Consider the following 25,368-nt stretch of genomic DNA (forward strand, 5'->3'; position numbering starts at 1 on the left):
GCCTGAGGGATTGCTGCACCGGACCTGGAAATCCAAACTACAACACCTCTCTGGGCCAATTAGGAAAACCTTATTAAAGGATTTGGAACGATACCAATTGGGAAGAAAAGAATTTTGAGTCTCTTTGATCCTGAAGGAAATTTAAGAGCACGCAAAGGCGAAGCGGCTCACAGACTCAGGAATCAGAAGGCAAATAAGAAGAGCACAACAGCGTCAGCTAAGAGAAATGCTGTGAGTCCAATTCATTTCAAACTCCTGACTCATGGTTCTGACCCCTGCACCAACACCTATCTGCAGTGCCAATGGCTTTAGCTACAACGGGGACGATCACAAACTTGCCTCCATTATTGGCTGCGTAGGAACAAGCACAGGGGAAAGAAATACATGCACCTGCACACACTGTGTAACCTGGGGCTGTGCAGGGCTGGAGAAATAACCCCCAGAACGGGATGTTGCACACAGCAGCCATGAGCTGTGCCCCAATGCTGGATGGAACTGGACACATAAGAAACTGCTATTTGCACCTGGTGAACTAATGTAAGTCTACTGCATGCAGCCATTGAGCACTGAAACAGAGAATATGGGGCACTAATGGGACAGATCCACCACACAACAAAACCTAACGCAAAACGCCTTTCACCACAGGCGTCACAATCCGCCTGGAACGCGACCCAGGAGGTGGCTCAGCGCCGCGGGCCCTCATGGGAGCCGCCCTCATCTGCATATCCCCGCCCCCTCGCCTGCCATTGGCCAGCCGTCTCCCCGGCGCTGTGGTGCGGCCCGGGGCCGCGGAGCCCGGCGCCTGATTAGCATTATCCCCGCCTCCTGAAGAGCGGGAGAGGCCGCCGATTCGTCTGCCCGCCTCCTGCGGGGCGCGGCCTCGCGTCGCGATTGGCTGAGAGCTTCGTCACTCCGCCGCTGCGAGGGCCGCACTTCCGCCTGGGTGTCAGCGGTGCGGGGCGGGGGGGGTGCTGCGGTGGGGCCGTCGCGGGAGCGCGGTGCCAGGTAATGCCGGCGGCCGGCCCCGAGCCCGGCTCTTTTCTGCCGTTCCGCACCTCCCTCCCGCGGGCCTGGCGCGGGGTGGTTCGCACTCAGGCCGTGCCGGCGGCGGTGGGGGGCTACGCGGGGCTGTCAGCCCGGCCCGGGGCTGTCCTGTCCGCGGGGAGTGGAGGCCGCGGGCTGAGGGAGCGCGGCCAGCCCGGCCCCGCCTTCCCCGTCTTCCCCGTCACGAACCCGCGGGCCGTGCAGCCGGCAGGAGCGGTGACACCGCCTTCGTTATTTTTATTTTAAGCAGAGGTGGCGGAGCTCGGCCGTCCCGAGCCGCGGCGGGGAGAAGACTGAAGGGCAGCGCCCGGCCGGGCTCAGCCCCGGCGCTGGGAGCGCTGCCTGCCGCTTTGTCCGCGGCTTTGGGATCCCGGTAGCGCAGAGCCCAGGGCGAGCACGCTGAGCTTGGCCTCGGTGCGCTCCGGGAGCCCCGGGGTCCGGTCTGCCTCAGCGGGAGCGCTCGGGCTTCGCTGGAGTTCCGTGCTGCAGATCCCCGCTCCGTGTTTCTCTTACAGAGCTCCTGAGAGGGAGACGAGAGAGCGAGATGAGGAAAACAGACGGAGAAAAGGCCTCTCTTTAAATAACATGCCACCAGAACTTCTGCATGGTGACAAAGGTATACGTTATGCTGCCGTTGATTTGATTTGGGTGTGAGTGACGTGGTGCCATCTGTGTGTTTGGACTCAGGACTCCTTTCAGAAGCAGCTCTGCTACACCTGCAGGCCAGAACCTGTGTTTGAAATCACCCTCTGGCTTTTGTCAGCCCTAGTCTTGCATTTCCCACGGCCAAAGCATGTTCAACACAAGCAGAAATCTTCATTTACCGTGAATTTTCTCAGTTAAAATACGTGGCCTTCACATAAACTTTCAAAAAGAAAGAGACATGATCTGCAGTGTGAGTTAGCAGCACCACGCTATTTCTGTCACAGTATTTTCTTTTTTTTGAGTTGATTCTACTCAATTTCAACTTATTCTTCAAACATTCAGTAACTGCGCGTTCATGTTGATAGTAGGATACAACCACATATCATCGTGCAAGCGCTGTACCAGTATGCTTTGGGACTTCTAAAACCTCAGGGCAATTTCTGGAAGCAGTCACTTGCGTAACTTCCAAACCTACAGCACTGCACTGTGGGTTGGAAGCAGGAGAACTGGCTAAACTAGCATGGAAGCAAGACGTTCCGAGCAGAGATTTATCTTTCAGTAATCCCCTGGGTTTCAGTTACTGTAAACGCAGCTTTTCTTAATGTACTTGTCAAGTTGTGCAGATGAGCACGTGACAGAAAGTTGAAGGCAATCTGGGATGAGATCGGGAGCAGTTCTGGATGTTGCTTTGCTGAACCAACAATACCTCTTAGTGAACTCGTAACGTCAGGGAGTGCTCGGAAGGAAACACTGAGACATCTGCTGTCCAGGAGTAAATATGCTGTTTTTTCCAAAACAAACTCTTTGTCCATGTCAGTATAACATTGTAAATGGGAGACAAATGTTCAAGACAGAAAATGATGATTAAATAACTAACCATGCCTGGAAGTAGTTGAAGACTAGATAGGCTGAAGGTTCACGTGATGCTGAAAAACAAGAAAATTGAGTGTGGTACAAGAACTTGTTTGCTAACATCTATGCAAGAGTTTTGATAACTGTGATCATGGAGGGTAATTTTCACTGTTGGGTGGTTTCTTTAAATCAGCTTTAACACTGTTACAGATTTCTATGATACACTCCTGCTTAAGCTGACAGGTCTTATGATTGAAACTGTTAATGCTTTGAGTCTTTCTTCTTGTGAATTCTACTGTGTGAACTTCACACATGCTGACCTAGAACAAAGGTGGAAAGCTTTGCTTTCTGTTATTTTTCTGTTGGCTGGAAAATAGACCCAGCAGGCTTTTTTGCTTTGATAAGACTGTATTTTTAAATAACTATAGTGCCAACCAGACCTTTTTTTTGTTTGTTTAAAAGCAACATTCACATGCAAGTACACTGATTATTCTTTTTTAAGCAGATAGTTCATTATCTTTGGCATTTGAAGTAACATACTCTTGGGCAGTGCGATGTTGCATCAGACTGCTTGGTAACCAGGACTTCCATTTACGAGTTGCTTTCTTGTGGTCCTTCACCCAGCATCAAATACTGCTGCTTGAGTCACAAAGACACCTGAAAAGAACTGGCTGTCCTTGTCAGGAACACGATGCCCTTAAATGCTTACTGTTCAGTCTGGTTTCTGTGAAATAGCTAACGTGTTTTCTCATATGTTTTTTGGGAAGATAATCAGGCCTGTAAAGAATGTGTGTTAAATATGGAGCACTCAGTGTGAATGTTTTTGCTGGATTTGAATATGACTGATCACAGGGGCATCATCTAGCTGAATAAATGGGGAAGCGAGACCCATGAGAAAGTTGGGCACTGTTTATCTGCCACTTTGAAAGATAAGGGATGTTGATAAGCTTCCTGTTGCAAAAAATAGAGGTTACATGTGATATGGATTCATTTATGTTTTTTTTAGTTCGTGGAATAGACCACTATGTAATCTGGAATTAAAAATACTTGATCTCAGACCTCTATTTCCTAACAATTTACTATGCAAAAGAGTGAATGATGATGTAATTATTTACTTTGTAGTCTTAAAGCCTCGGTGCATGGAAGGAGTAAGCAATTAGAATGTGTCAGATGTGACTTCCATTGCTTTCGGTTGTACTCTTCACAAACGTGTTGTTGATTCAGTGCACAAAGACAATGTCTTCATTTTCAGGATCAATAAGATATAAGAATAGACTAAGCTTACTTAAATTTGCTTTTTTTTAATATACAGTTATGATTGGAAATTCATTTGCTTGTCTAGACAGATCCTTCAGATTATGTCCGTATATTTTATTATGCACGTAATTGAATCGGACAGATTTGCAGTGAATTACAGCTGCCCTCCATTCAGAAAACGCAGGGGGCTGGATAGTGTTTTCTTCCTGTGATTATCTATAGATCTGACAGGAGCGTGCACAGAAGATGGATTGTTCCTGCAGCTGCAGAACTGCATCTGGACCTTGAATCTTGGCCCTATGGTCCCAAACTGCTGGATGTGTACGTCTGTGCTTAGCATCAGATTTAGTGTAAGCCTGGAGCTGTGGGATTCCCGTCCCAGTGCAGTTTCTCTGCTGGCCAGCTTTAGATAAGGGCTGTTGGGGGTGTTGTGAAGCTTTGAGGTGTTGCAGAGGGCTTTGCGTGCTGGTAGTTGTGTACTCATGGACTGGTAACTTCATTACATGCTCACTGGCATCTTCTTAATTCTTCTAAGTCGGTTTTTAGGGCTTCCAAAAGAATCTGTTAATATAGTGCGTCGTGCTTTGGTACTAGTGAGAGGTCAGAACTAATCGTTGTATGAAAGTGCAACGAAGGCAAGCGTGTGAATCCTGGGATGCGTGTGTGCTCTGGCCTCCCCAGCTCGGGCCATGAGGTGGCAGGGGCCAGCATGGGCTTTGCTCCCTCCACTGTGCCAGTGCAACCAAGTGAAAACAAAAATCCTTTTAATAGCTCCCAAGTAAAAAACTTGCCTGTGTTAAGGCTCCTGAGGGGTTGGCTCACCAAGCCCTACGTCACGGTCAGCTCAGCAGCATGCTTGTTTGCTAGGTTTGTTAGAGCAGAGCTTCTTCCCCAACCGTGTGTGCCTGCTAGGCTTTGCAGAACATCAGTAAAGCTGTTGAGAGATGCTTAACAGTAGCAGAAGTACGCTGTCTATATTTAGAGGTACAAATAACTGTATGCACATTGCTTTGTTTTGTCTTAAACGTAGTTCTAAGTGCTGTACAACCTTCTTATTATCTAAAAGGGTTAATATGACCAAGCAGACAGCGAGGTGGATTCTTTATTAAAGCTGAGCACTGAATTAATTTGGATTAGCTGCATTCCTCCCCAGCCTCTGCTCTACCTCCAGGTGCTTGCAGGAGGGAGATTTTGGTCACAAATCCAAACCATAGCTCAGTAAAGGCTGCTAGGAAGGAAATGAGCAGCATCCCGTCAGAGCTGGTGCAGGTACACATCTGTCCTCGGGGCATTTAATAGCTCCCAGCTGCGTTAAGGCCCACAATGGGGATGGCTGCAGTCTGCAAGGAAACTGCACGGTGGCAACAGGCCAGGCTTTCCCTCAACCCTCAGCCCCTCTGCTTGCTGTTGCACAGGGCTGAGAAGCAAGCTGCCCTCCCACTGGGGATGCCAAGTGAGTCTCATTTGGCCAGGACACGTTGGTGGAAGGAAGGTGCTGTTGCATTACATTGAAGTAAAAAGCAATTCTAGCTTGGTAAAGAAAAGCCACTTCTGGATTCTGCCATCTGCGTGGCTGTTTGCTGGTTGAAGAGATTTCAAGTGCATAATAATTACAGCAGGCATCTAAATTGCCAATTAAAATGACTTCTTGGCAATTTTTTTGTAGATGTTTTAGATCCACTGTTGTCGGTAACCTAATTTCATGAGTCAATTAAGATTCATCCTTGCTGAAGCTTTCATTGAGAGATGAAACGCTGCAGTCTGATGCTTTCAGGAGATATATACGGAGCAAAAGCGCATGAATATTTATCTTCTGGTTCAAGCTATTTATTTCTGTCCCTTGAAGTACAGCAGCTATGTTTTATTTCAGCTGGCAACTGGAGAAGAGGTGGGCTTGGCTCTTACTTCACCAGTCATGTTTTAAGAGCGTTGTGAGCCTGCTTGTTTGTTTGTTTGTAGCGTTGGTACCATGGCTGTATGTATTTGATCTTCCAATGGCTCCTTGGGAGCCTGTTTCTGGACAGAAGCTGCATCCTGAGCCCAGGAGATGTGCTAATGGAAACGTTGCTTTTTATTTACATTTGTTAGGTGCATTAAACAGGCCGTGGAACTAATTTTCCTTTGTACCAAGGTAACTTTACATTCTGACCAAGCTGGTTTCTATTAAGTTAAACTTGTGTCCTTCTGACCCATTAAAGACATGCAAACAACTGCAAATGGGGGGGTCCTTTAGAGCTCGCAGGTTTTTGCCCCTTCAGTTCCACCCCTCTGGCAATATTTGTGCAGTGCTTTTATTGTGAGACTTGATAGAAAACTGTCATTATTTTTTTTGTGTTGAAAACCTCACTTGATTTTTCCTTTTTCACTTTTTTTTTTCCCTATATTGCCTGCAAGAATTCTCCTTTCAAGTTAATAAACTTAATGTGTTTTAAAATTTGCTGCGGAAGTGCACATCCAGCAAAACCTTGCCAGGCATGTGAAAAAAAACTCATGAATGTGCTGGTTCATTACTTCTTTGGTGGCACTCTAATGCCAGCGGGCTGAACTTCTAACACCCAGCCTGCTCCCGCTGCCCGGCCTCGGGTTGTTTCCAGAAGTGCTTACTGTTTCCATATGTGGTTTTGCTCGGGCTCTCCTCGCTCTGGCGGTGGGTTGGGTGGCTGGGTGATGGATGCGTCCTGCTGCTGTCCGTGCTTCTCGCAGCGTTAAACACGTGCTATAGGAGAGAAAAAGCAGCATTTGTAAAGGAAGCAGAACGGGGTCAGCAACACGTTGGCTTTCCAGGAGTGCTGCACGATGGAAGGCTTCAGCGGCAGGCCGGGAGGAGCAGGACAGCGCAGGTGCAGCCCTGCACCAGCCAGCCTTGTGCTTGCTGAGCGGCATTCCAGCGGCATGAGCTGCTCCAGCGGTGGAAGCTCGCCTTCCTACGGCCGTGTCAGTGCTTCTTTAAGGAGGAGTGACTTCTTCTGGTCAACCAGCAGGGGCTTTGTTGAAGGCTAACCTAGAAGAACGAGTTAGTATGGTGTAACTAGTTATATGAGATGATCAAAATCACAGTGATGGCATGTTTAGCTCTTGCAGGTTTATTTTTGGACAGGTCCTGGTATTTTGTTGTGCTTTTTTTCCTTCTTAATCGGTGTGTGAGTGGTTAGGATCCAGAATCTTAGGTCTTAGCGAGACAGTCATTGGTGGGTCTGTTGGTTTTCTGTTGGAGGTTGTTGCTTTTGTTGTTTGTGCTTTATGAAAGATTTCCTGGTGTTGGAATTAGACCTAAGCCCTGGCGGGTCTCCGTGTGTGGGAGTGTGGCACCTTTCCTTGACCAGCTCTGCTGCAGCTGGGATAGAGGCTGCTCACTGTAGTTGCTGCTGTGGAAGTGAGCGGTGTGGAGGAAATACAGATTAGAAATGCTGAACATGATGCAAACAGGATGTTTTTGTCTGCTGGCACTTCAGCCTGGTTTAGAGTAACTTTTTGCTGTTGCTTTTAGCAATCCTGGCTTTTTGGCTCATGAGAGCTAAATGCTGATACCATTCTGTGTTCATGTGGGTGCAAACTCATGTTAATCTCTGCTAAAGACTGAGTTTAAAAGAAGTAATATGAGTGCTAAGTTAATCCTAGTGCTACTCTGATGCAAAATACATGGCTTTATCCTTTTAAAAATTCTCCTAACACCTTAAAACAATTTGTGACTATTACTTAAAGTGACTTCCAGGAATATTTTGTTCTTTAGGTGATAGTTGCACTGTCTGTCTGTAACTTGCAGTGTATGACCAAACCCTCATTCTCAAATAAGAATCAGGTCAGGGTGTGGCATGAGGTGCACATCACAAGGTCGGAGTGTAACTCGTGTTTTTGGTTCACTTGGGTCTTCCCCTGCAGTCACTGCACTTGTATTTGGTGCTGGTTTTCAAAGGAAAGCTTCATTGGCTTTGTAGTCACTGCCCTTATTATCAGTAAGTCAGAGTTCTTATTCCTTAGTGCCTCCTCTAGAAGAGTGTGGCGTGCAGGCATTCCTGCTAGGACGTGTTTGGATAGGGGGAGTGTGCTCTTGGTGTGCTAATTAAACAGGGGTGGGTTGGCAGCTGGTTTGTGTGTGTTGCAGGTGAGTAGAACTGCTTCAGAACAATGCTACTGTGTGAGCCGTGTGCGGTGGTAGGGGAGTGCTGCTGCCAGAGCCTGGATAAAAAGCAAGGGCTGGACATAAAAATGGGAGATGTGGGAATGCGTGGAGAAAATCAGGAATTTTAGTGCTTGTCGTGAGGCAGCTGCATGCTGTGCACATGTGCATCTCTTTCTGCAAATATTGGCTGCTGGTTTTCTAGAAGGGTGCAACACCTGTATGCAGTTGAATCCTAAGAAAACTAGTGCTTTCACCTCTTCTCCCCTCCCCCCCCAGCAGAAAGATGCACACAGTTTCATCCTCAAGAACAGGTTTCCATCAGAGGTATGATAGAGTTGGAGACCTGGAAGAGGTGCTTCGCTGGTGGGGCTGGAAAGCTCGCAGGGACTGAGTGCAGCTTCAGCGTGAGCATCTCCTGCAGTCAGTGCCTGCCTTCTGCTGGGCCAGGTAGCAGCCAGACGTGTGCTGGGGACGAGTGCAGCTTCCCCTGCCTGTCTGCTGCAAGCTGTGGAAGTACTTTTCGTGTTACAAGTAGGCATTTACAGCAATGTAATTAATTCTGCTTCTGTTTAGAGAAGAAGCATAGCATCCTGTTTAGTTCACCCAGAAATCTGGGCTAGCTGCTGCTTTTGAACCAGTTATTGAAGGGTTTCTGCCTTTCTCTGGTTCTCTGCCAGCAGCCTGCGCTGCATCTTTTTGAAGCGAAGCTGCTGCTCCTTTCCCTTCTGCAAGCAGAACACTTGCTGGTAGCCTTGCACTGGAAGTCTTCATGCATCCCTGTCTGTGGTGTGTCAGTATTTTGAGTTCTTGCATCCTTCCCTGGGAGAGCGAGGCAGTTTGACTAACCTGAGTCAGAAATCTGTTGCTGATAAGCCTTCTTCAGCTTTCTTGCTTAAAGGTCTGTGACTGAAGCACAGGGAAAAGGGAAGGAAACTGTTCAGCTGAGAGCAATTGCAACAGCAGTGTGGCAACAGGTTAGAGAAGTAGCTGTGTGAAGCTCTGTCCTTATGGAGGTGAGGACTTGTAATGGAGAAATTGCTGAAGATTATGTGGAAGCTGAGATGTTAATGATGCAGAGATTGGTCTGAAATCCTGTGGTTCTGGACAAAATAGGTTATTCCTAAGGAAAAAGTGACAGGTACCTGGCATTGAGAGGTGCGATGCTTCAAGTTAAATGCTGTGCTCATTAACTGCATGGAGTTGTAAAATAGGCTATTTCAGCTCCTCCTTCTGAATGGAGAATTGGAAGGACGGTGCGTGAGGCATTCACATAGTTCTGTTCTGAGCAGTGAGGTGAAAAGAGTTGAAGTTCAGGGGGCATCATGCAACTCGGTGTCTTGTGGAGAGGAAGAGAGAGGGAATTGGCTCTAAACATGGCAAGCTCATCTACTAGGAATAGAGCGTGCTTCTGGCTTTGTTTCCCTTAATTGGAATGGAACTGTGCAAGTTATAATTACTCTGGAAAAGCCACTCTCACAAAAGCAGTGGGATCTTCAAGGATCAGAAAAAATTGAGGCTGACACATTGAGGTTGTTCTGGGGGAGCTAGTGGTAGCGTGCTGTGTGCCTGGCTCAGCACTGCTACCTGGTGAACGTTCGCAAGAGCGGAATCGAGATTTTCTGATTATTCTGCTTTGACTAGAAACGGGTGAAGTAAAATGTTTACGTTACACCATTGCCAGCCATCTGGAATAGATCTAATGTGGTCTGTCCATAAAGTAGAGCTGGAATGCTTCATAAATCTGTAAATGATTTGTAGTGTGCTTGGCTTCAGTGAGAAAAAGTTTTGTTTCTTTACGCTTTCTACCTAGAGAGCAAAACCTCCTGTTGTCTGTTCAAGAGTTCATAGCCATAGCCCGACAGAACTTACCTAGTAGTCACTGAATACGTGATGTGCAGCGAGGCCCTACGTTTTTATGCAGCAATGAGGTAAAGTTCTTCTACTTGTTCCCAGCTTTCTTGTTTAAGAATGCAGTAAGGTTTATCTTTTGGCTGAGAAGGAATTTCTCTTTTGCCAGCTGTTGTCGTCTTCCTTCTCCTTCTCGCTGTACTTGCCTGAAATGTACCTTGCAGTAAGTAGAGTATGTTTTACAATAACGTACATAAAGTTTTTGTATAGAGAGAGCAAGTGTGGCATAGTGTGTTGGTTGTTCTTGTAGTAGCTAGCACTGATCTTCAGAAGGACTTTGGAATCACAGTGACTGTTTCACGAATGCAAGAATCCAATGCTTTCTTTTGTCGTGGGAAGAAGTAGGAAAATGAGTATTAGTCAATTGTGTGTGTTTGTGCATGCAAGAAGTATGGAAGCTGCTAATTCTTCTTCCCTGTCTTGTCAAATAGATCATCTAAAGCGGCTGGGTGTTTGCAAAAGAAGACTTCAAAAGCATACAGACACTTAATCTCTAAATCAAGCTGAACGATGCATTAGAGGAAGCTGAACTGGCTGTACAGAGATTTCATGCTGAAGGATGAATAGTGAAGAAGAGTTCTATGATGCCGTTACGGGTGAGTGGTGGGCACAGTGCTAAAAAGGAGGGGAAGAGAGAAGCTGTGAATTGCATTGTGTGCGTTAAGGTACTAGTAATGTATTACTGTTAAGGAGTAAAGGAATAAAAGTGCCTCTTGTAAAACTTGTAGTACCATGTTCTGAGAAGAAGAAAGGTTTGGGCTCGACCTTGGAAGTATATATTTATTTAATATTATTTTTATTTTTTAAAGCTCAGTGCTGGCTATTATTTGACCACTATCATAGTCCTTTAGGATCAGAGTCTTGCTTTCATTTTTCCATGAAATGCAGGTAATTTTATAGCTGCTTGAGAAGTAATGCTTTTCAGGCCCTTTGAAAGGTGAAACATCTTCTGTAGGTTATTTTTACTGTTGTTCTATTCATTTTAATGGAAAGCTTATTCCAAAGAATTGAAATAGAGAAATATTTCTCTACAGCTCCACAAATTGCTGTAAAAGCATTCTTTCAGGATGGGGAGCTGAAAGGCCTTGCAGTCCAGTGCTGTTTCTAGAAGGGCAAAGAGGGGTCGCATCGCTCTAGAGCAGTGTAGCAGAGTGCTTTTCTCTGATGTAACAAGGATGAATGATTACTTGTAAGAGCCTTACATGGTTTTAGTGAAGAAATGAAATACTTGAAGTATTTTAATTAAAAAAAAAAAAAAAAAAAGGAAAAACAAAACTTCATTTCAAAAATCCCAAAGCAGTGAAGAGTTTTCCAGGTAAACATCTCCTTAGAAATTCTGTAATTGAGCTGAAATGAGAAATACTGACAATAGTGAGTGTAGAGTTCTTGATGTGAAATCAAGGGAATAAAAGAGAATGATGGCAATCATGAAAGCCACAGAATGGGAGTAGCATGATAGGTGCAAGTGGGTGAGGTGGACTTAGACATGGTTGCGTGGAGATTCCTGTGGGGAATAAACAGAGCTGGTTGAAGCAATGTAACCGACAGCAGGCCTTGTAGGACTTGTCACAGTTGTGTCAGGGAGAAGAGAAGGAAATCTGGACTGTGTTCATGCTAGTTAGAACTGACAAGCACTAGTACTCTAAATTCCTTTGTAAATCAAAGTGTTTACTGTAAAAATAAAAAAAAATTAAAAATCTTGAAAATGCAGTGGATTGTTTGAGTTCACCTTTGGTAATCTTATAGTTCCAGGAGCTCACAACTACTGTTGTGAATGAGCTAGGAATTATCCAATTGGAAAAGATGAACAGAAATGTGCATCTGAGTATGAGGTCTGTCTTACAGCTTCAGTGTTGGTGCATTCCTTTGTTTCTGACTGGAGAAATACATGGCTCACAGAGTTTGAGCCTTGTTGGAACAGTTAGATTTTCCTTTCTTCAACCCCAAAAGGTTGATTTGCCCTACAAATGCTCAAGGAAGTAATGGCTTCAGTGTTATTGTGCGTGAGATGTTCTTGTGCCTTGCAGCCTTTGCTGGCTCTGCTCTCAAGTGGGATGCTGTACATCTGTCTGAGAGCATTCCTTGTCCTGTCCTAAGCTTACTCTTCCATGAGGAGGCGTGTGATGGGTGGAGAGAAGCTTCCAAGCAAAAGATCCATTTCTTGATGTGCTCTCAGCACAGCCCTACTCCGATGGACGATGTTTTATCTGCAGCAGACGCTTCAGAAACTGAATGTGGTGGAACTTCTTACCCTTATGCATGTTGCCCTGGAGCATGCCCCACAGGTGTTTGGCTTAACTGGAGTGTTAAGTTTGGATAAGTTTGTTTCAGATTCTTTCTCTCTTGAGACTACCTATAAAGACAGGTGTTCCATTTCTTCTTCCAGCTAGATGCTTTAGACCTTACCGACCATTTGCTGGATTACTTCCACGCACCTAGTAAAGTCTAGACCTAGTTCTTTGTATCTATTACTTCTTCAGATCGTACATAAATGTGTTGCTAAGAACAACTATTAATAGGTCTTTCTGCATTCTTTTGCTGGTGCCTGTAGCAGTTAGGTGTACGCCCAGTATCCCCAGGAGATTAAGCTCAGTGTTGAGGTCCTTTCTGAGTCACAGTAAGCTTCTGCATTCCACAGTAAGAAGGATTCTGGGTTCCAAATTTTGATTAAAAAAGCAAAATGCCCTTGGCAGACTCCTCAGCTTCAACTTCCTAAGCACCCTGGAGGCATTCAAGGCCAGACTGGACGTGGCTCTGGGCAGCCTGGTCTAGTGGTTGGCGACCCTGCACTTGGCAGGGGGGTTGAGACTCGATGATCTTTGAGGTCCTTTTCAACCCAAGCCATTCTATGATTCTATGATTCTATGATACTCTCTATTCCTTAAGTCAGATCAGTAGATGGGCAGAAGCCAACTTGAGACATGTGCTGGTTTTCCCCGAAGTCTGTGACTGTGATGTGGCTACCAGGAACAAGCTCCTTCTCCAGCTGTGTCTCATTTCCATGCTGAAATGAAAACTGTGTAACCCATGCTCTTCTCTACTTGCTTCCCCAGTTGTCCTGGGCTCTGCATTCCTCAGTGGGAGTTGCAGTGTGTTCCCACAGCTTCCCTGATTTTAGTAATTTGGATACTGTTGTTTCTGCCCTACAGATAGCAAACCAGGCTTAGTAGGGCAGTGAAACTCCAGGGGAAGTTATGCTTTAGAATTCTGCAGCAATCTTAGTCTAGGTAATATGTTCTCCCTTTTAAAATGTGAGTTCACTCCTTGAGAAGGCCTCAACTTTTCTGTAGTTATTATTGGATAACATCCACTTCTCAAATGGAGATCTGCCCTGCGTAGACCCCTGGGCTTTGTTGTGATGGGTTTAATCTCTTAGGTCGAGAAGTTTCCTGCTTCTTACTCTGTCCCCATCGCATGCAGGAGTCATGTTCATGTGATGGCACTGTATGCTGGGAGTTGGAAGTCGTCATCCTGGCAGGTGGTTTGACCCAACGATGTTTGATGATGAGTGCACCTGTAAGTGTCCAGGATGGACTGTGCTGTGTAGCTGGTGAGTCAGTTTGGCTGGTGAAGAGTTTCCACAGAGTGAAGTTGCTTTGTGTTTAGAGGTGACTGTCATTGCTGATTAGTTGGGCACGTGACATCCTTACTTCAGGACTGAGTACTTACCGTGAGCATCTCAGAGATGTTGCGTGTAATGTCTGTCATTTCTTGGCAGCACAGCATTTGATTTTTCTCAAATACAGGAGGAAGACTTCTCTGAGACTGGATCAGGGAACCTGATAAATTCATTGAGAATTCAGATTCTTCAAAATCTTATGTCAGCACATGGCTTTGATCTCTTACCTCTGGCCCACGTCACCATGGGATTATTAATCTCATTCTGAATTTGTTAAAGGCTGTGCTGTTGAGTTCAGTTGTGTCAGACCTTATCTTTCATGAATTCTGTCAGATATCTTTTTTGCCAAAGTGGTTTGTGGAAGGATTGGCACAGAACAGCAAAGTGCTTAGCTAGTTACAGGGTTATAATTTATTTTTGACAAGCTTGAGTAGTCTTTGTTTTGCAGTGCGGTGTATTTGAGAGCAGGTTGCTCTGCTGTTCCTACTGCTTGGCTCTTGTTCACTGTAAACTGTTGCTTCCTCTTGGGGAGGAGAAAGAGATGTATCTGCTGCCAAACGTATGTATTTTCATAATGTTTGGATTGAATCAGCAGATTGTGCCCCAGTATTGAAGTACTGCAGGTGTTGTGAAAGCCCAGCCTGCCTCCTGTTGGAAGCAGCATGATACGGCCACATGGTGTGAAGACCAACTTGTTTTGGAGAGTGGCGGAATAGTCATTTCTGGCCAAGAAAACTGACCTCTTATTTTACTTGCTATGCACGCTTCCAGCATATTTTTCCCAACTTTAGGAATCTTTTTAGGTATGAAGGTTCTCACCACTTTGCTATTTTGATTCCCTTTCTGTCTCGAGTGACAAAACTTAATTAGTATTTGAGGAAGCTGCTGAGTGTATGAAAGGGCAGTCTTGTGTCTTCGTGTGTGACTCAGTGCTGTGCCGCTCTGCTCCCTCGTAGCTGGATGTGTAACATAGGCTTAGTGCACTTGTTTCATCTGCAGGATGGGGAAGAAGAGGACTCTGAAAACTAGAGCTGCTGGCAAGTCATTTTTCTTTAAGCTCTTGAAATAATTAGTGTTGGCAACCAGTTTATCTGACTTTGATAATTGAAGACTTTAAAAGCTTGGTTTTACCCGTAAGGCGTAGAAGCTGGGAGTTTTGATTAAGTTAATTTTTGGTTCGGTTAGTTTTTGAAGCTTTATTTCTGTGTGTGATCCCCTCTCCCTCTTCTAAATTCCCACTTTTCACTCTCTGTAGCTTTTCACTACAAAAATTGGCCTGTATTGAGGCTCAGATACTCAGTTTGGCAAGTTCAAGGCTTTAATGGCAGCTTGAAAGACCTGGAACTTAGAAAAACTGTAACAGAGCACTTCAGTAAATATTCCAAGTCAGTATTTCCTCTGTGAAGAACATCATGTGCATAGTTCTCCTCAGAACTATAATATTTAGAACTTCATTGAGAAACAGCTTTTAAAACTTCTGTTTGGGCTTGTAGCAGACGAGCCAGCTGTTACTGAAGACTGAAAGCATAGTGGAAAGTCTAGTGTTTTAACTCCTCAAGATGCCCATTAATGTGATGATGTTCCATCTGCTGTGTGTGCCTGATCAGCTTTCTGGCTGAGGGCACGTTTGCCTGAAAGCCCATGTGTTTTTCCCCACTTTGTTAGTCAAAGTTATTTCCTTATACTCTACGGTATTTGCCTTTTCCATCTCCTTGTACCATAATGGTTCCTAAAAAAGCTAATACGTGATTAGAAATGCCACTGAAAAACCACAACTCTTCTTTTGTTATTGGCTGACTGAAGATAGACAGGTGTTGCTTTTTTTTAAAGGCAGGTGTTTCAAATTAATCTTCATTTCCATTACCTGGATGTTTATAACTACCGTATTTTCCAGTTAAGTACTAAGACCTGCTAAGGTGTGATCATTGCTCTATAATTACACGCTTGTAACATCAAAACGTAGGAGAAGGTTTAATATGCGCCGTCACCCTTTACACCTGCTGTTTAGCCAATGGGATCATATCGATGGCACATGGCTTTGTAGCTTGGGATGTATTTGTTGTTGTTTTTATCCTTGCAAAAAAATGTAGGTTTTTGGTTCTGAATGTTTGCCTGGGATGAATTCCTCCAACAGAGTAAAAGCACTCGATGGGAGATGTTAATAAAAAGGAAAGTATTACTTGTGCTAGATGCTATTTTTTTAAAAGTTAGTGCCAGAGGAGATCGTTGTTTTACTTCTTCTAAAACTGAAATGATCTTTGTCAAAACTAATTTCTTCACTCCATTAGGGTATTGACATGCTTTGTAACATCTGCGATTCTTTCTGTGCCCACAGCTGGACTTCAGAATTGGCTGCAGCCAAGTTGTGATAGCAACTGTCGGCACAGAAAAGTGCTTGCCTAGATTGTGATAACTGGAACGAAAGGAATACAAACATAAATGGAAAAAGAAAAAGAAAATCCTTCCTTAATCTCCGAATCTAAATGACCTCTCCCTCAAAATATTTTGGAATTTTTCTCCCTCCTAGGCCTATCCCTCACCAGTACTTTGTTTTTCTAACACTTCCATGGAATATTCAAACTTCTCCTAGGCTTTTGCTTGTCCTTAAACGTATTGAAATCTTCTTTGCAAAACTTCCCTCCAAGTAGCTGTGCTGGCTGCAGAATCAAAAACGAAGTCTGTTCTGCTCCATTTTTGGCGATGTTGTTGTTCTTAGCTAATCTCATGTTAATCTCTTAAAGGATGAGGTTGAATTGCATGCAGCCTTTCTTACAGTGTAGGCTTTCAGTAATTTTTCAGGGAGATCAGGGGAGGAGTAGGAATGACCTAATGATGTCATCTTATCACGTTGTTTTTGACTGGAGTGATGCCTGTATGTTTTGTGTGCTTCAGCGCTGCAGGTTCAGCAGTTGAAGACTTTGTTCTGATGTGTTTGGGTCCTAATGTGTGAAGCTTGCACACGTGGATGGCAAAAGAGTTAGATGTCCTATCTTTCTGTTGCTGGAATAGTACGGATGTTTGGCACAGGGTTGTGAAATGGGCGTATTTTCCTCCTTACTGCTCTGAATCTGATAGTGTGAGTCGGCTAAGTTTTTTAAGGTCTTAAAAGGCAAACTACATAACTAAACAAAATTACTGTAATCACACCGCAGCTCGAATGAAGAGGCAATGTAGCTAATAGGATTAGGAGCTATTGAAGAGCTTGTAAGATTCTAAATTGGTTTTATATTCAGCAGCGTGAAAAAATAGATGAAAATGCTTGATTGTAATGCAGCACAGCTCTAAATACTCTTGGGAGTTTGGTCACTTGATAGTTCTTCACTCTAATGTTTTCTGGAATAAAATAACCTTGTGTAAACATGCTTATGCTGTTAAAGTTGTAAAATGTGAGTGGCACTCTGTGGTGTAATAAGGTTCCTAAGAAAGTTATTGCCTTGTGTGTTTTCTCCATACAGGCTTTGATTCTGACAATTCTTCAGGAGACTTTTCGGAAGCAAATCATAAAGTTGCAGAAATGCTTGATCTCGATCCACACCAAAGCAATAGGACGGGAAAGCATAATGGAGAGACAGAGATTCAAGAAAATGGAATTAAGAGGCACAGGTAAATGCACAGTATTACGTGGGAAATGAGAAATGACTGTGCTGGATGTCATCTTTTGGGATATTACTGTTCTCACCAAGGAAGAGGTTGTTTCTCTGACTCTGAGCACACATTTCACTTGGCTGCTGCTTATGTCAAGTGGAGATTAATGCCTTGTTTCCTTTATTAAGTACTTTAGTACCTGTACATTAAAATATCTTTTTGTTTGAGGAGCTTATAGTGACAGATCTGTTGTTTCTTTTTTTCCAATTACAGGACATCATTACCTGCCCCAATGTTTTCTAGAAGTGATTTTAGTGTGTGGAGCATATTAAAAAAATGCATTGGACTGGTAAGTTAGCCTCGATTAAGTATGCTGATATTAAGTTTCCTGATCTGACTCATTAAGTGTATGCAAATTTTAAGCAATACAGAATATACCTGCTGCATTTTGCATTTTTCCTGTAAGGAGTTTAATCCTAAACTGTAACTCTGTTGCCTTTCTCACTTTAGCTGTTGGAGCATGTGAACTGGCCTTTCTAACGCTGTCCTATAGGAACTAGACTGAAGTCGTTAATAACACAGTTAATTATGCTTTGATTAACACAACATTCTCTCCTTTGTTGTTTTTTTGTTGTTGGTTTTAGACATTCGTATCTGCTCTAGATCTGCCAACACAGTACTTAGTGAATGCAACAGGCAAGCCAGTGAGTTGTTTTGCAAGCTTAGCTTATGTCATCTAAGAGAGAGAAATGTATTGTCAAAACTCCTTTGGTTAGGGTGAATGGCATAGCTGCTAGAAGGCTTTGCCTGACCAAATCAGCTTAGCTGGGAGTAACTTTTCCTTACTGCCTGTGACAATGTGAAGAAACTTGTATTAACTATCTGATGGCATTCCCTGCCCCACTAGGTTGTAAGCACATAAAAGATGGAAGTGCTCTGTCATTAGTGCAGCTTTTTTAATAACCAACCAGACTTGATGGGACGTAGTGAAAGACCTGGGGAGCTGGAAATCTCTTTATGAGCTTCATTTCTGTCTTTTATCCACATGGGAAATGAGAAACATACTGATGCAAATAACAGATTGTTTTAATAAAGCCACTAAAATGTGGTAGAGCAATTCAAATAGTATTCTGTATATAATTGTTCCTCTTAAAAAGGATGTGTGATTCCTGCAGTAAAATAGTTAGATTTTATGCAAATAGATATGTGAGGAGTTCAGAGAAGTATGTGATACTCAGTAATGAGCTGGTTGGTGCATCATTTCCACTATCTCCATAAATTTTAACCTCTTTTCTGTTATGTAGATCACACAGTAGAAGGTAACATTTTTCTTGAATTTACTGAGTTAGCTGGATCAATTTTAAAGGTTTTATTTTTCATTCTTTCTGATCCCTGGTAGGGTTCTGCAGTGCTTCTACCCCTGTCAGTTGTAGCAGCTGGAGTTCTGCTGCAGACTTGTAGCATTCTCCAAAAGACATTTGACAACTGAACTAACCCACAGCTTACTTTCAGAATTCTTAGTTTTGTCAGTTGATAACTTAGTGTTCTGTCTAAGAAATTAACTTGTCCTTTCGTTACCCAGGAGTTGTCTAAGATTACAATGCCCATTGTCTTCAACGAGCCATTGAGTTTCCTTCAACGGATAACTGAATATATGGAACACATATACCTCATTAATAAGGCTTGTAGTCATGCAGACCCCTTGGAAAGAATGCAGGCAAGTCTCAGCTACCAGCTTCTTGTTAGTTCAGCAGTAGTTTCTCTCTCTCAAGGGTCTTTCATATTAATACAAATTTTCTTTTGAGTGCATTTTTTTTCTGTGGTGCCATTGTAAGAATACCCATATTTGTCTGTCTAGAACAATTTCTCAGTTTATAGTGGTTGGTATGAGTTACGTGTGATGCTTTCCTACGTGATTGTGCACAGAAGTCTACAGCAGGGGAGTGCAACAACAACAGAACAACAGCTGACTGTTCCCAAGGCCCTTAGCCTGTTTAGGACTGCTTTAGCTGTGACTCTTGGGTTTTTATGCGTTGTAAAGATGAGATCTTGGCTTTAAATCACCTTAAAATAAAGTTGTTTTGTGCCCCAGTGACACAAAGGCTTCCAAGCTTTCCAAAATAGGTCACGAGCATTAATTTGATTTGTTGAGCGGCCCCATGATTTCTAGAGGTAGGAGAGGAGCATGGAACAGAGTATAACCTGGCAAAACTTCCTACAGAAAATGACTCCTTTTGAAATGATTTGCTTATTAACTGCTTTTATTTTCCTACTTCTATATTATCTATCTATATTGCCAGTATTTTGGCCTTAAGCAATATATAGAGCTTTATTTTTGGAAGAATAATAAAATACTGTACTATGCAAAAAAGATCTTAAACTCATAGTTTGAATGTACTGTTAATATAACAATGTGTTCTTATTTCCTTATAGGCTGTAGCTGCTTTTGCAGTTTCTGCTGTAGCTTCTCAGTGGGAGAGAACTGGCAAACCATTTAACCCACTGTTAGGAGAAACCTATGAATTAACCAGGTAATAGTTAAACTGCGATCTGAGGCTGTTTGTGTGAGCAGGCTAGTTGAGTTGTTTATTCACCAAAGTAAATAAAAAACCACTAAAATATATTTCACTCTTCTCTGAGTATAGCTAATATTATTTTCCCCAAACACACAAAATGTTTGAGAGGTTTTTATAGAAGCAATCTTATTTCTGTGTTTATGCAGGGTATTTGAATTGTTCAGAGAAAAAATGGTCTGAGTTCTTCTGCTGAGTTCTTCTGCTCTGTTCTCCTGAACAGAGACTGTTAACTAATTTTTGAGAGTGTTGTGCATACAGCATCAGATAGAGGAATTAGTTTGAGAGGCTTTCAGCTTGTTTGAATGGGAGATACGTATGTGGTGGAGAAAGTTTTCCAGTCAGACCTTCTACTGCTGCCCAAGGAATTGCAGTGTTTTCAAGAGTTATTCCAGTCAAACTTCTTCAGATGCCTTTCTAGGTAGAAAGTCACTTGGGTATTTGTTTCTGGGTATAAACAGGTGTTTAAAAAGTATTCAGAATATAATTGCTTTCTTTTTATTAATTTCAAATGTGTCACAGGACTAGAGCGGGGAAAGTATCACCTTCAGAGTAATCTAAAAATCCTTCAAAAAAAATTGAAGGATCAAGTGAAATTTTTTTCCTGTGACATTAAAAGTTGATTAAATGTTTAATGCTCTTTTTTGTGTTGATAGGGAGGATTTAGGATTTAGGTTTATATCTGAGCAAGTCAGCCACCACCCACCTATTAGTGCGTTTTATTCTGAAGGCCTCAATAAGGACTTTATTTTTCATGGATCAATCTACCCCAAACTAAAATTCTGGGGAAAGAGTATAGAAGCGGAGCCACGGGGAACCATTACTTTGGAGCTTCTAAAGTGAGTATGAGAAGCAAATGCCTTTTATGCTTGCCTGTTTGTGTGAGAAGAGCTGCTGCTTCAGAGTAACCGCTTGGTGTGATGGCAGAATGTGAGAAGCTTGTCAGGATTTCTGTCACCAATTTAATGCTCTGTGTGTGATCACCTTCCAAGTGAAATCGTAAATGCCTTTCCATATTACTCCTAATCAATTATGTCTCATTATATGGCTGTCCACAAGCCAGTTCATGCCAGGCATTCTGCAGTTGAACACTTAAAGGTGCTTTACAAAAGCTTTCCTCAGGCCTAACTTTGAGGTTGTTCTAAAGTATCTTATGAAGATGGAAGGTAGACATTTGGTCTCAGTAAAGAGGCAACTTGACTCCCATATCAAGCACTGACTCTTCCTGTAGTTTCTTTTGAAAATACAGTTTGTTTGTCAAGCTGCTGGCATCTAATCTTCCAAAGCTTATAAAAGCATGAGCTGGTCTCGGATATAAAAGGTGATATAAATAGAGGCAATCTCTTCTGAATATAGAAGTGACTACAAACACTAGTGTAGAATGCAGGCTTGACAAAAATATGTGTTGGTGGAGAGAGCCTTTATGTAGAAGAATTAGGATTCTTGCTCTGCCTAATCAAATCGCGGTACAGATTTAAATTGCAGTGTAAATGACTAAAGCATTTGGTTTAAATACTTGCATCAAGTGAGCAGCAGAAGCTGAGCTCAGATTTTGAGCTCCTTAATGTTGTGATTCATACCAGTCTGTTGGTTTGAGAAGTCTGGGAGTTACTCCGGGCCAGACTTAAGTGTAGGGAACAATATCAGTCAGCATTAAGTACTGCATTTATGTTGACCATGACTGTGTTTTCTGTGTTAGAAACCACAATTCTTCCCCGCTTTTCCAGCACAGATAAATGTTTCAATTCATCTTTACAGGACACTAGTGTCTTCTGTTACATTTTATGCTCCACAGACTTTGCTGTCAATAAGTTCATGAATAAAAACATACTGAGGCTGGGGGGATGAATTTTTTTTCCACTTGAAGAGCAGTCATTATTCTAAAGCACACTTGAATATAGTTTGCTGTGGAAAATTGTCTGACTTTGTTGATCTGTTTTTTCTCTGCTGGAAACTGACAGTTGGAAATACTAAGTACGTTTGTTGGCTCCATACTTAATGGCACTAGAAGCACAAGGCAGTTGTTGCAGAGGATGCCACTTGCTTCTGTGTTTTTTTCTTTTGTGTTAAAATAGTTCGTGTGCTTTTCTAACATGGATTGATTGCTAACCAAGCAACTTCTTTTACTTAACGTCTTGACTGCTTTTAGAATAATGTCTCCTAAGGATTTAAAATCTGTTAACTCATCTTTGTCAAATACTTTACAAAGCGTTTAAAAAAAATTCTGTTTGGAAAATATCTTCCATTTTAGGAGTTTTCTTCTTAGTGAATCCTTAGGAAAAAGATAAAACTGAGTAATAAGTTGCATTTTTAAATGTCACGTTTATGAGACCTGCCTTCATATCAACCCCCGGTCAGATCTGATGGGGACTAACTTCTGCTGGAGAGCTCGGATGACCATGTTGAGTTATACATTTAAAAAAAAAAAAAAAAGCAAACTCTCTAGGTTATGATACAGGTTTACAAGGAAGTGCTTTAGGAAGAAGTCTGCAGTGCTGCTGCAGTAACTGAGCAGAAGGCAATACTAGGCTTTGTCAGTCCATTTCTCACCTCAGCGTTATTTTCTATCGCAGACAACTTTCAAAGCTCTTGTTATTGAGCCGGAATTTGTAATCAAAAGCGCAGCAACTGTAAAACTAATTGAACTCTTTAAGAAGGAAGAAAAGAAAGGGCATATTTTTATTGACCTGCACTCGTGTTTACATGCAGCACGTTGCTGGCTTACAAAGAAAAGTCTGTTTCTTTTCTGTTTCGAAGTTGGCTGCTGGCTGGTCACAGGAGTGCTAAATATTTTGCCCTGCTGCAAATGGAGTAACAACAGGTTTACATTCCATCGCAAGCTCCAGAAACAGATTTGATTTTGTTTTCCTTACAGGCATAATGAAGCTTACACATGGACAAACCCAACCTGTTGTGTACATAATGTAATTATTGGTAAACTGTGGCTAGAACAATATGGAACGGTAGAAATTGTAAATCACAGGTAATGCTAATCATGGGGGCTGGCTTTTAGGGGCTGGTGCATGGTCCTTTTCACTTGTGCTACAAAGCAGATACTTTCCTAGGATACACACCTTTTGTATTTGTAGGCCCAGAGTGTTTTTTTTCCATCTTCTGACAAATGCTAACTATTCATTGGGCTGAGCTTAGTATCATAATAATGTAAATGAAAAGGCAAATGAATAGATAGATGGCTTATGGGCTACAAAGCTTTCACGTTTGTGAGTTACCTGTTCAAATTCAGGCCTACTGACAGAGAACAGAAATTAAATGTAACTCCAGAACCATTAAATGGAATAATAGCTGGAGCGTGCTGTAGACCTCCATCAGCTCGATGGTGATTTGGCTCTCCTTTTAGTTTTGATAAAAGAAAATGAATTAAATTAAGAGCACAGCACAGAGAAATGACTGTAGAATAGTAGTATAACATGAACACAGTGCGTGTCAATTGCTCTGCCAACTGCCAATAAAAAAGCTTTTTACTTTACATAAAATAAAGGAGAGAATGATCTGTAAAATGGGAGAATTATTTTTTTTTGAAAGCCTTATTACAGGAGAATGCAGCACCTGTAATACAGCACCTGTTTTTTGTGAATAGATTGAAGCTTTATTCCAACAGGCTGCTGTTCTGCTACTTCCCATCTCATCTCTACATTTGTCTCTCAAATTCACACCTGCAACCCAGGATGGTCTCTGTGTGCTTTGTGCTTAATATAGAAACTTGGCCACGTACTTCACTGCGTGAGATTATTTTCATATAGGTACACCTCAGTGTAGGGAAGATGCTGAAATACAATGCTAGTTTGTGTTTTTTTCAATGCTTAGTTCAGAATTTTTGACATGCAGTTTAATGCTGTTAACTGGATGTTTTTTCTGTATGGTTCACTGACAAGGTTTCATTTCATTCCGGTTAGCTGTAAACACATTAATCCAAAACGTGGTGTTTTGTGGTGCAGGTCAGTCAGTATGCAATACTGCATTCCACTTCATGATGGGCATTTTGGTTAAATTTTAGATATGCATAAAATGCAGAAGTTTGGTCATGTTTTCAGTCGACTCTTGTGGGCTTATTTTGTCTTCCTGTGCACATTTTTTTCTTTTTTCTTTTTTTTTCCTTATTGTGGAATTCTGAAATGGCCCGATCAGATAATAAACCATAGTTACAGAAACATTATGATATGAATAATTGCCTCTCGTTACTTACCTGCACCTTATTTTAGCTTTTTTTCATGTAAGGGGGTGGGGGGCAGTGATCTCATTAATGTGTTTAGAGGCTCGCTTCCTGAAATGTGTACTTGAAATTTCTTCTACAGTACTGGAGATAAATGTGTCCTTAATTTTAAACCATGTGGATTGTTTGGGAAAGAGCTTCACAGAGTAGAGGGATACATCCAGGACAAAAAGTAAGTGCTGCATCTGTTGGCCTCTCTGCTTCTGAGCACTGTGGTATTGCTTTAGTGCTGGCGTGGTGACTGTAACTGATGTGACTGCAAAGTTGCTAGTGATGCAGTTTACACAGAGAATGCAAATGGTTATAGATACTAAATTCCTTAATTGGGATGAGGATTTGAAGCAGTATTAGGAAAAACTTTCCAGTCCAGCCACCTTAAAATAAACGTATTGAGGGAAAATGCAGAGTAGTTGAAACTGGTTTCACTGTTGCGTAATCGCAATTCCAGTCTTCAGCTTGAAATAATGAGATTACAGTTATTGAAAGTATTTAATCAAGCCCAAAGCTGCTACGTGACTCTAGGAGTCTATATTGTAAGCTGCTGGCTTCACTGCGCCCACACTCATTTCAATAATAGCAAAAGGTATGTGACTAAGTCATGAGAATGTGTTCTGCAGGACTGAATACCAAAGAGACTAGTTGAAGGTGAATCATTTTATTTGCATTAATCTAGTATCTGGCTTCTAAGAAATCTGCAAAGAAATGAAAGACAACAGGGTAGGAAGCTGCGTATTTAATGTAGACAGGATCTGCATGACTTGGCTTAGAAGGCTGACTCTCCCTTGCTCTCTCTGCAGCAGAAAGAAGCTGTGTGTCATCTATGGCAAGTGGACAGAATGCTTATGGTGCACTGACCCCACTACATATGAGACTTACAAAAAGAATGAGAAGAGAGGTGGTGAACAGAAGAAATTGAAGCCGGTAAGATGAAGGATCCTTTAGGGAGTGAAAATCCTGAAATAACGTGAAATGAGAGAAAATCATCTTCTTTTCAGACATGGTCAGGTGGGGGTGCATGCAGGGTTATAGTTGTTCATCTTTTGGTAGGGGTCTAAGGTATGCAGCATTAGTCTCACGAGAAGGCATTGCAGTTTGAAATTATGTTGGCTTTAATGAGAGCTGCTGGTATTTGAGAACTTAAAGGAACAGTGTTTGCTGGAAACTTGTCAGTGTTGTCTTCATATATCAGCCCCCAAGCCTTTTCTTCAACAAAGAAAGCGGCTATACTGCCGGTTCCAGATGTGAAAATATCTGAATGTAGGCATTTAAAAAGAAAATTCCCTAGGTACCTTGTTAAAGTCATTTATGCCTTTTTTGGTGATGCAGCCTTTTCGAATTTCTGATGCAGACAGCCTTGACAGCAGAGGGGTCTGGAAACTTGTGGATTTTCTTTCATCACATGTAGTCTGGATCAGATAAGTTACTGCCAAAGCCTCAAGGTTATATGGGAAATGCAGAATGCTGTATGATGTAGAGCACTATTACATTTTTTAGTATCACCAGAAGTCTTGTGGGCTCTGGTTGCTTGTACAAA

At 42.5% G+C, this 25,368-nt stretch overlaps 1 protein-coding gene across 3 annotated transcripts in view; it reads left to right on the forward strand.

The window, feature by feature from the left end:
- The window catches only part of OSBPL2 (oxysterol binding protein like 2), a 31,647-nt gene continuing 7,143 nt past the window's right edge, over nucleotides 865–25,368 (forward strand). Inside the window, exons 1-11 of one of the 3 annotated variants that reach the window (XM_021416622.1) lie at nucleotides 951–1,005; nucleotides 1,560–1,660; nucleotides 10,258–10,422; nucleotides 16,901–17,048; nucleotides 17,304–17,379; nucleotides 18,613–18,747; nucleotides 19,464–19,561; nucleotides 20,260–20,442; nucleotides 22,479–22,586; nucleotides 23,917–24,006; nucleotides 24,632–24,755. In XM_021416622.1, the coding sequence (XP_021272297.1) occupies nucleotides 10,386–10,422; nucleotides 16,901–17,048; nucleotides 17,304–17,379; nucleotides 18,613–18,747; nucleotides 19,464–19,561; nucleotides 20,260–20,442; nucleotides 22,479–22,586; nucleotides 23,917–24,006; nucleotides 24,632–24,755 (999 nt within the window). In that variant the 5' untranslated portion in view covers nucleotides 951–1,005; nucleotides 1,560–1,660; nucleotides 10,258–10,385. Of the gene's footprint in view, nucleotides 1,006–1,559; nucleotides 1,661–9,728; nucleotides 9,847–10,257; nucleotides 10,423–16,900; nucleotides 17,049–17,303; nucleotides 17,380–18,612; nucleotides 18,748–19,463; nucleotides 19,562–20,259; nucleotides 20,443–22,478; nucleotides 22,587–23,916; nucleotides 24,007–24,631; nucleotides 24,756–25,368 lie in introns of those variants that run through there. The other 2 variants (XM_021416623.1, XM_021416624.1) reach the window with 2 other exon arrangements.

The sequence above is a fragment of the Numida meleagris genome, chromosome 19 (assembly GCF_002078875.1).
Source record: "Numida meleagris isolate 19003 breed g44 Domestic line chromosome 19, NumMel1.0, whole genome shotgun sequence".
NCBI classification, from domain to species: domain Eukaryota; kingdom Metazoa; phylum Chordata; class Aves; order Galliformes; family Numididae; genus Numida; species Numida meleagris.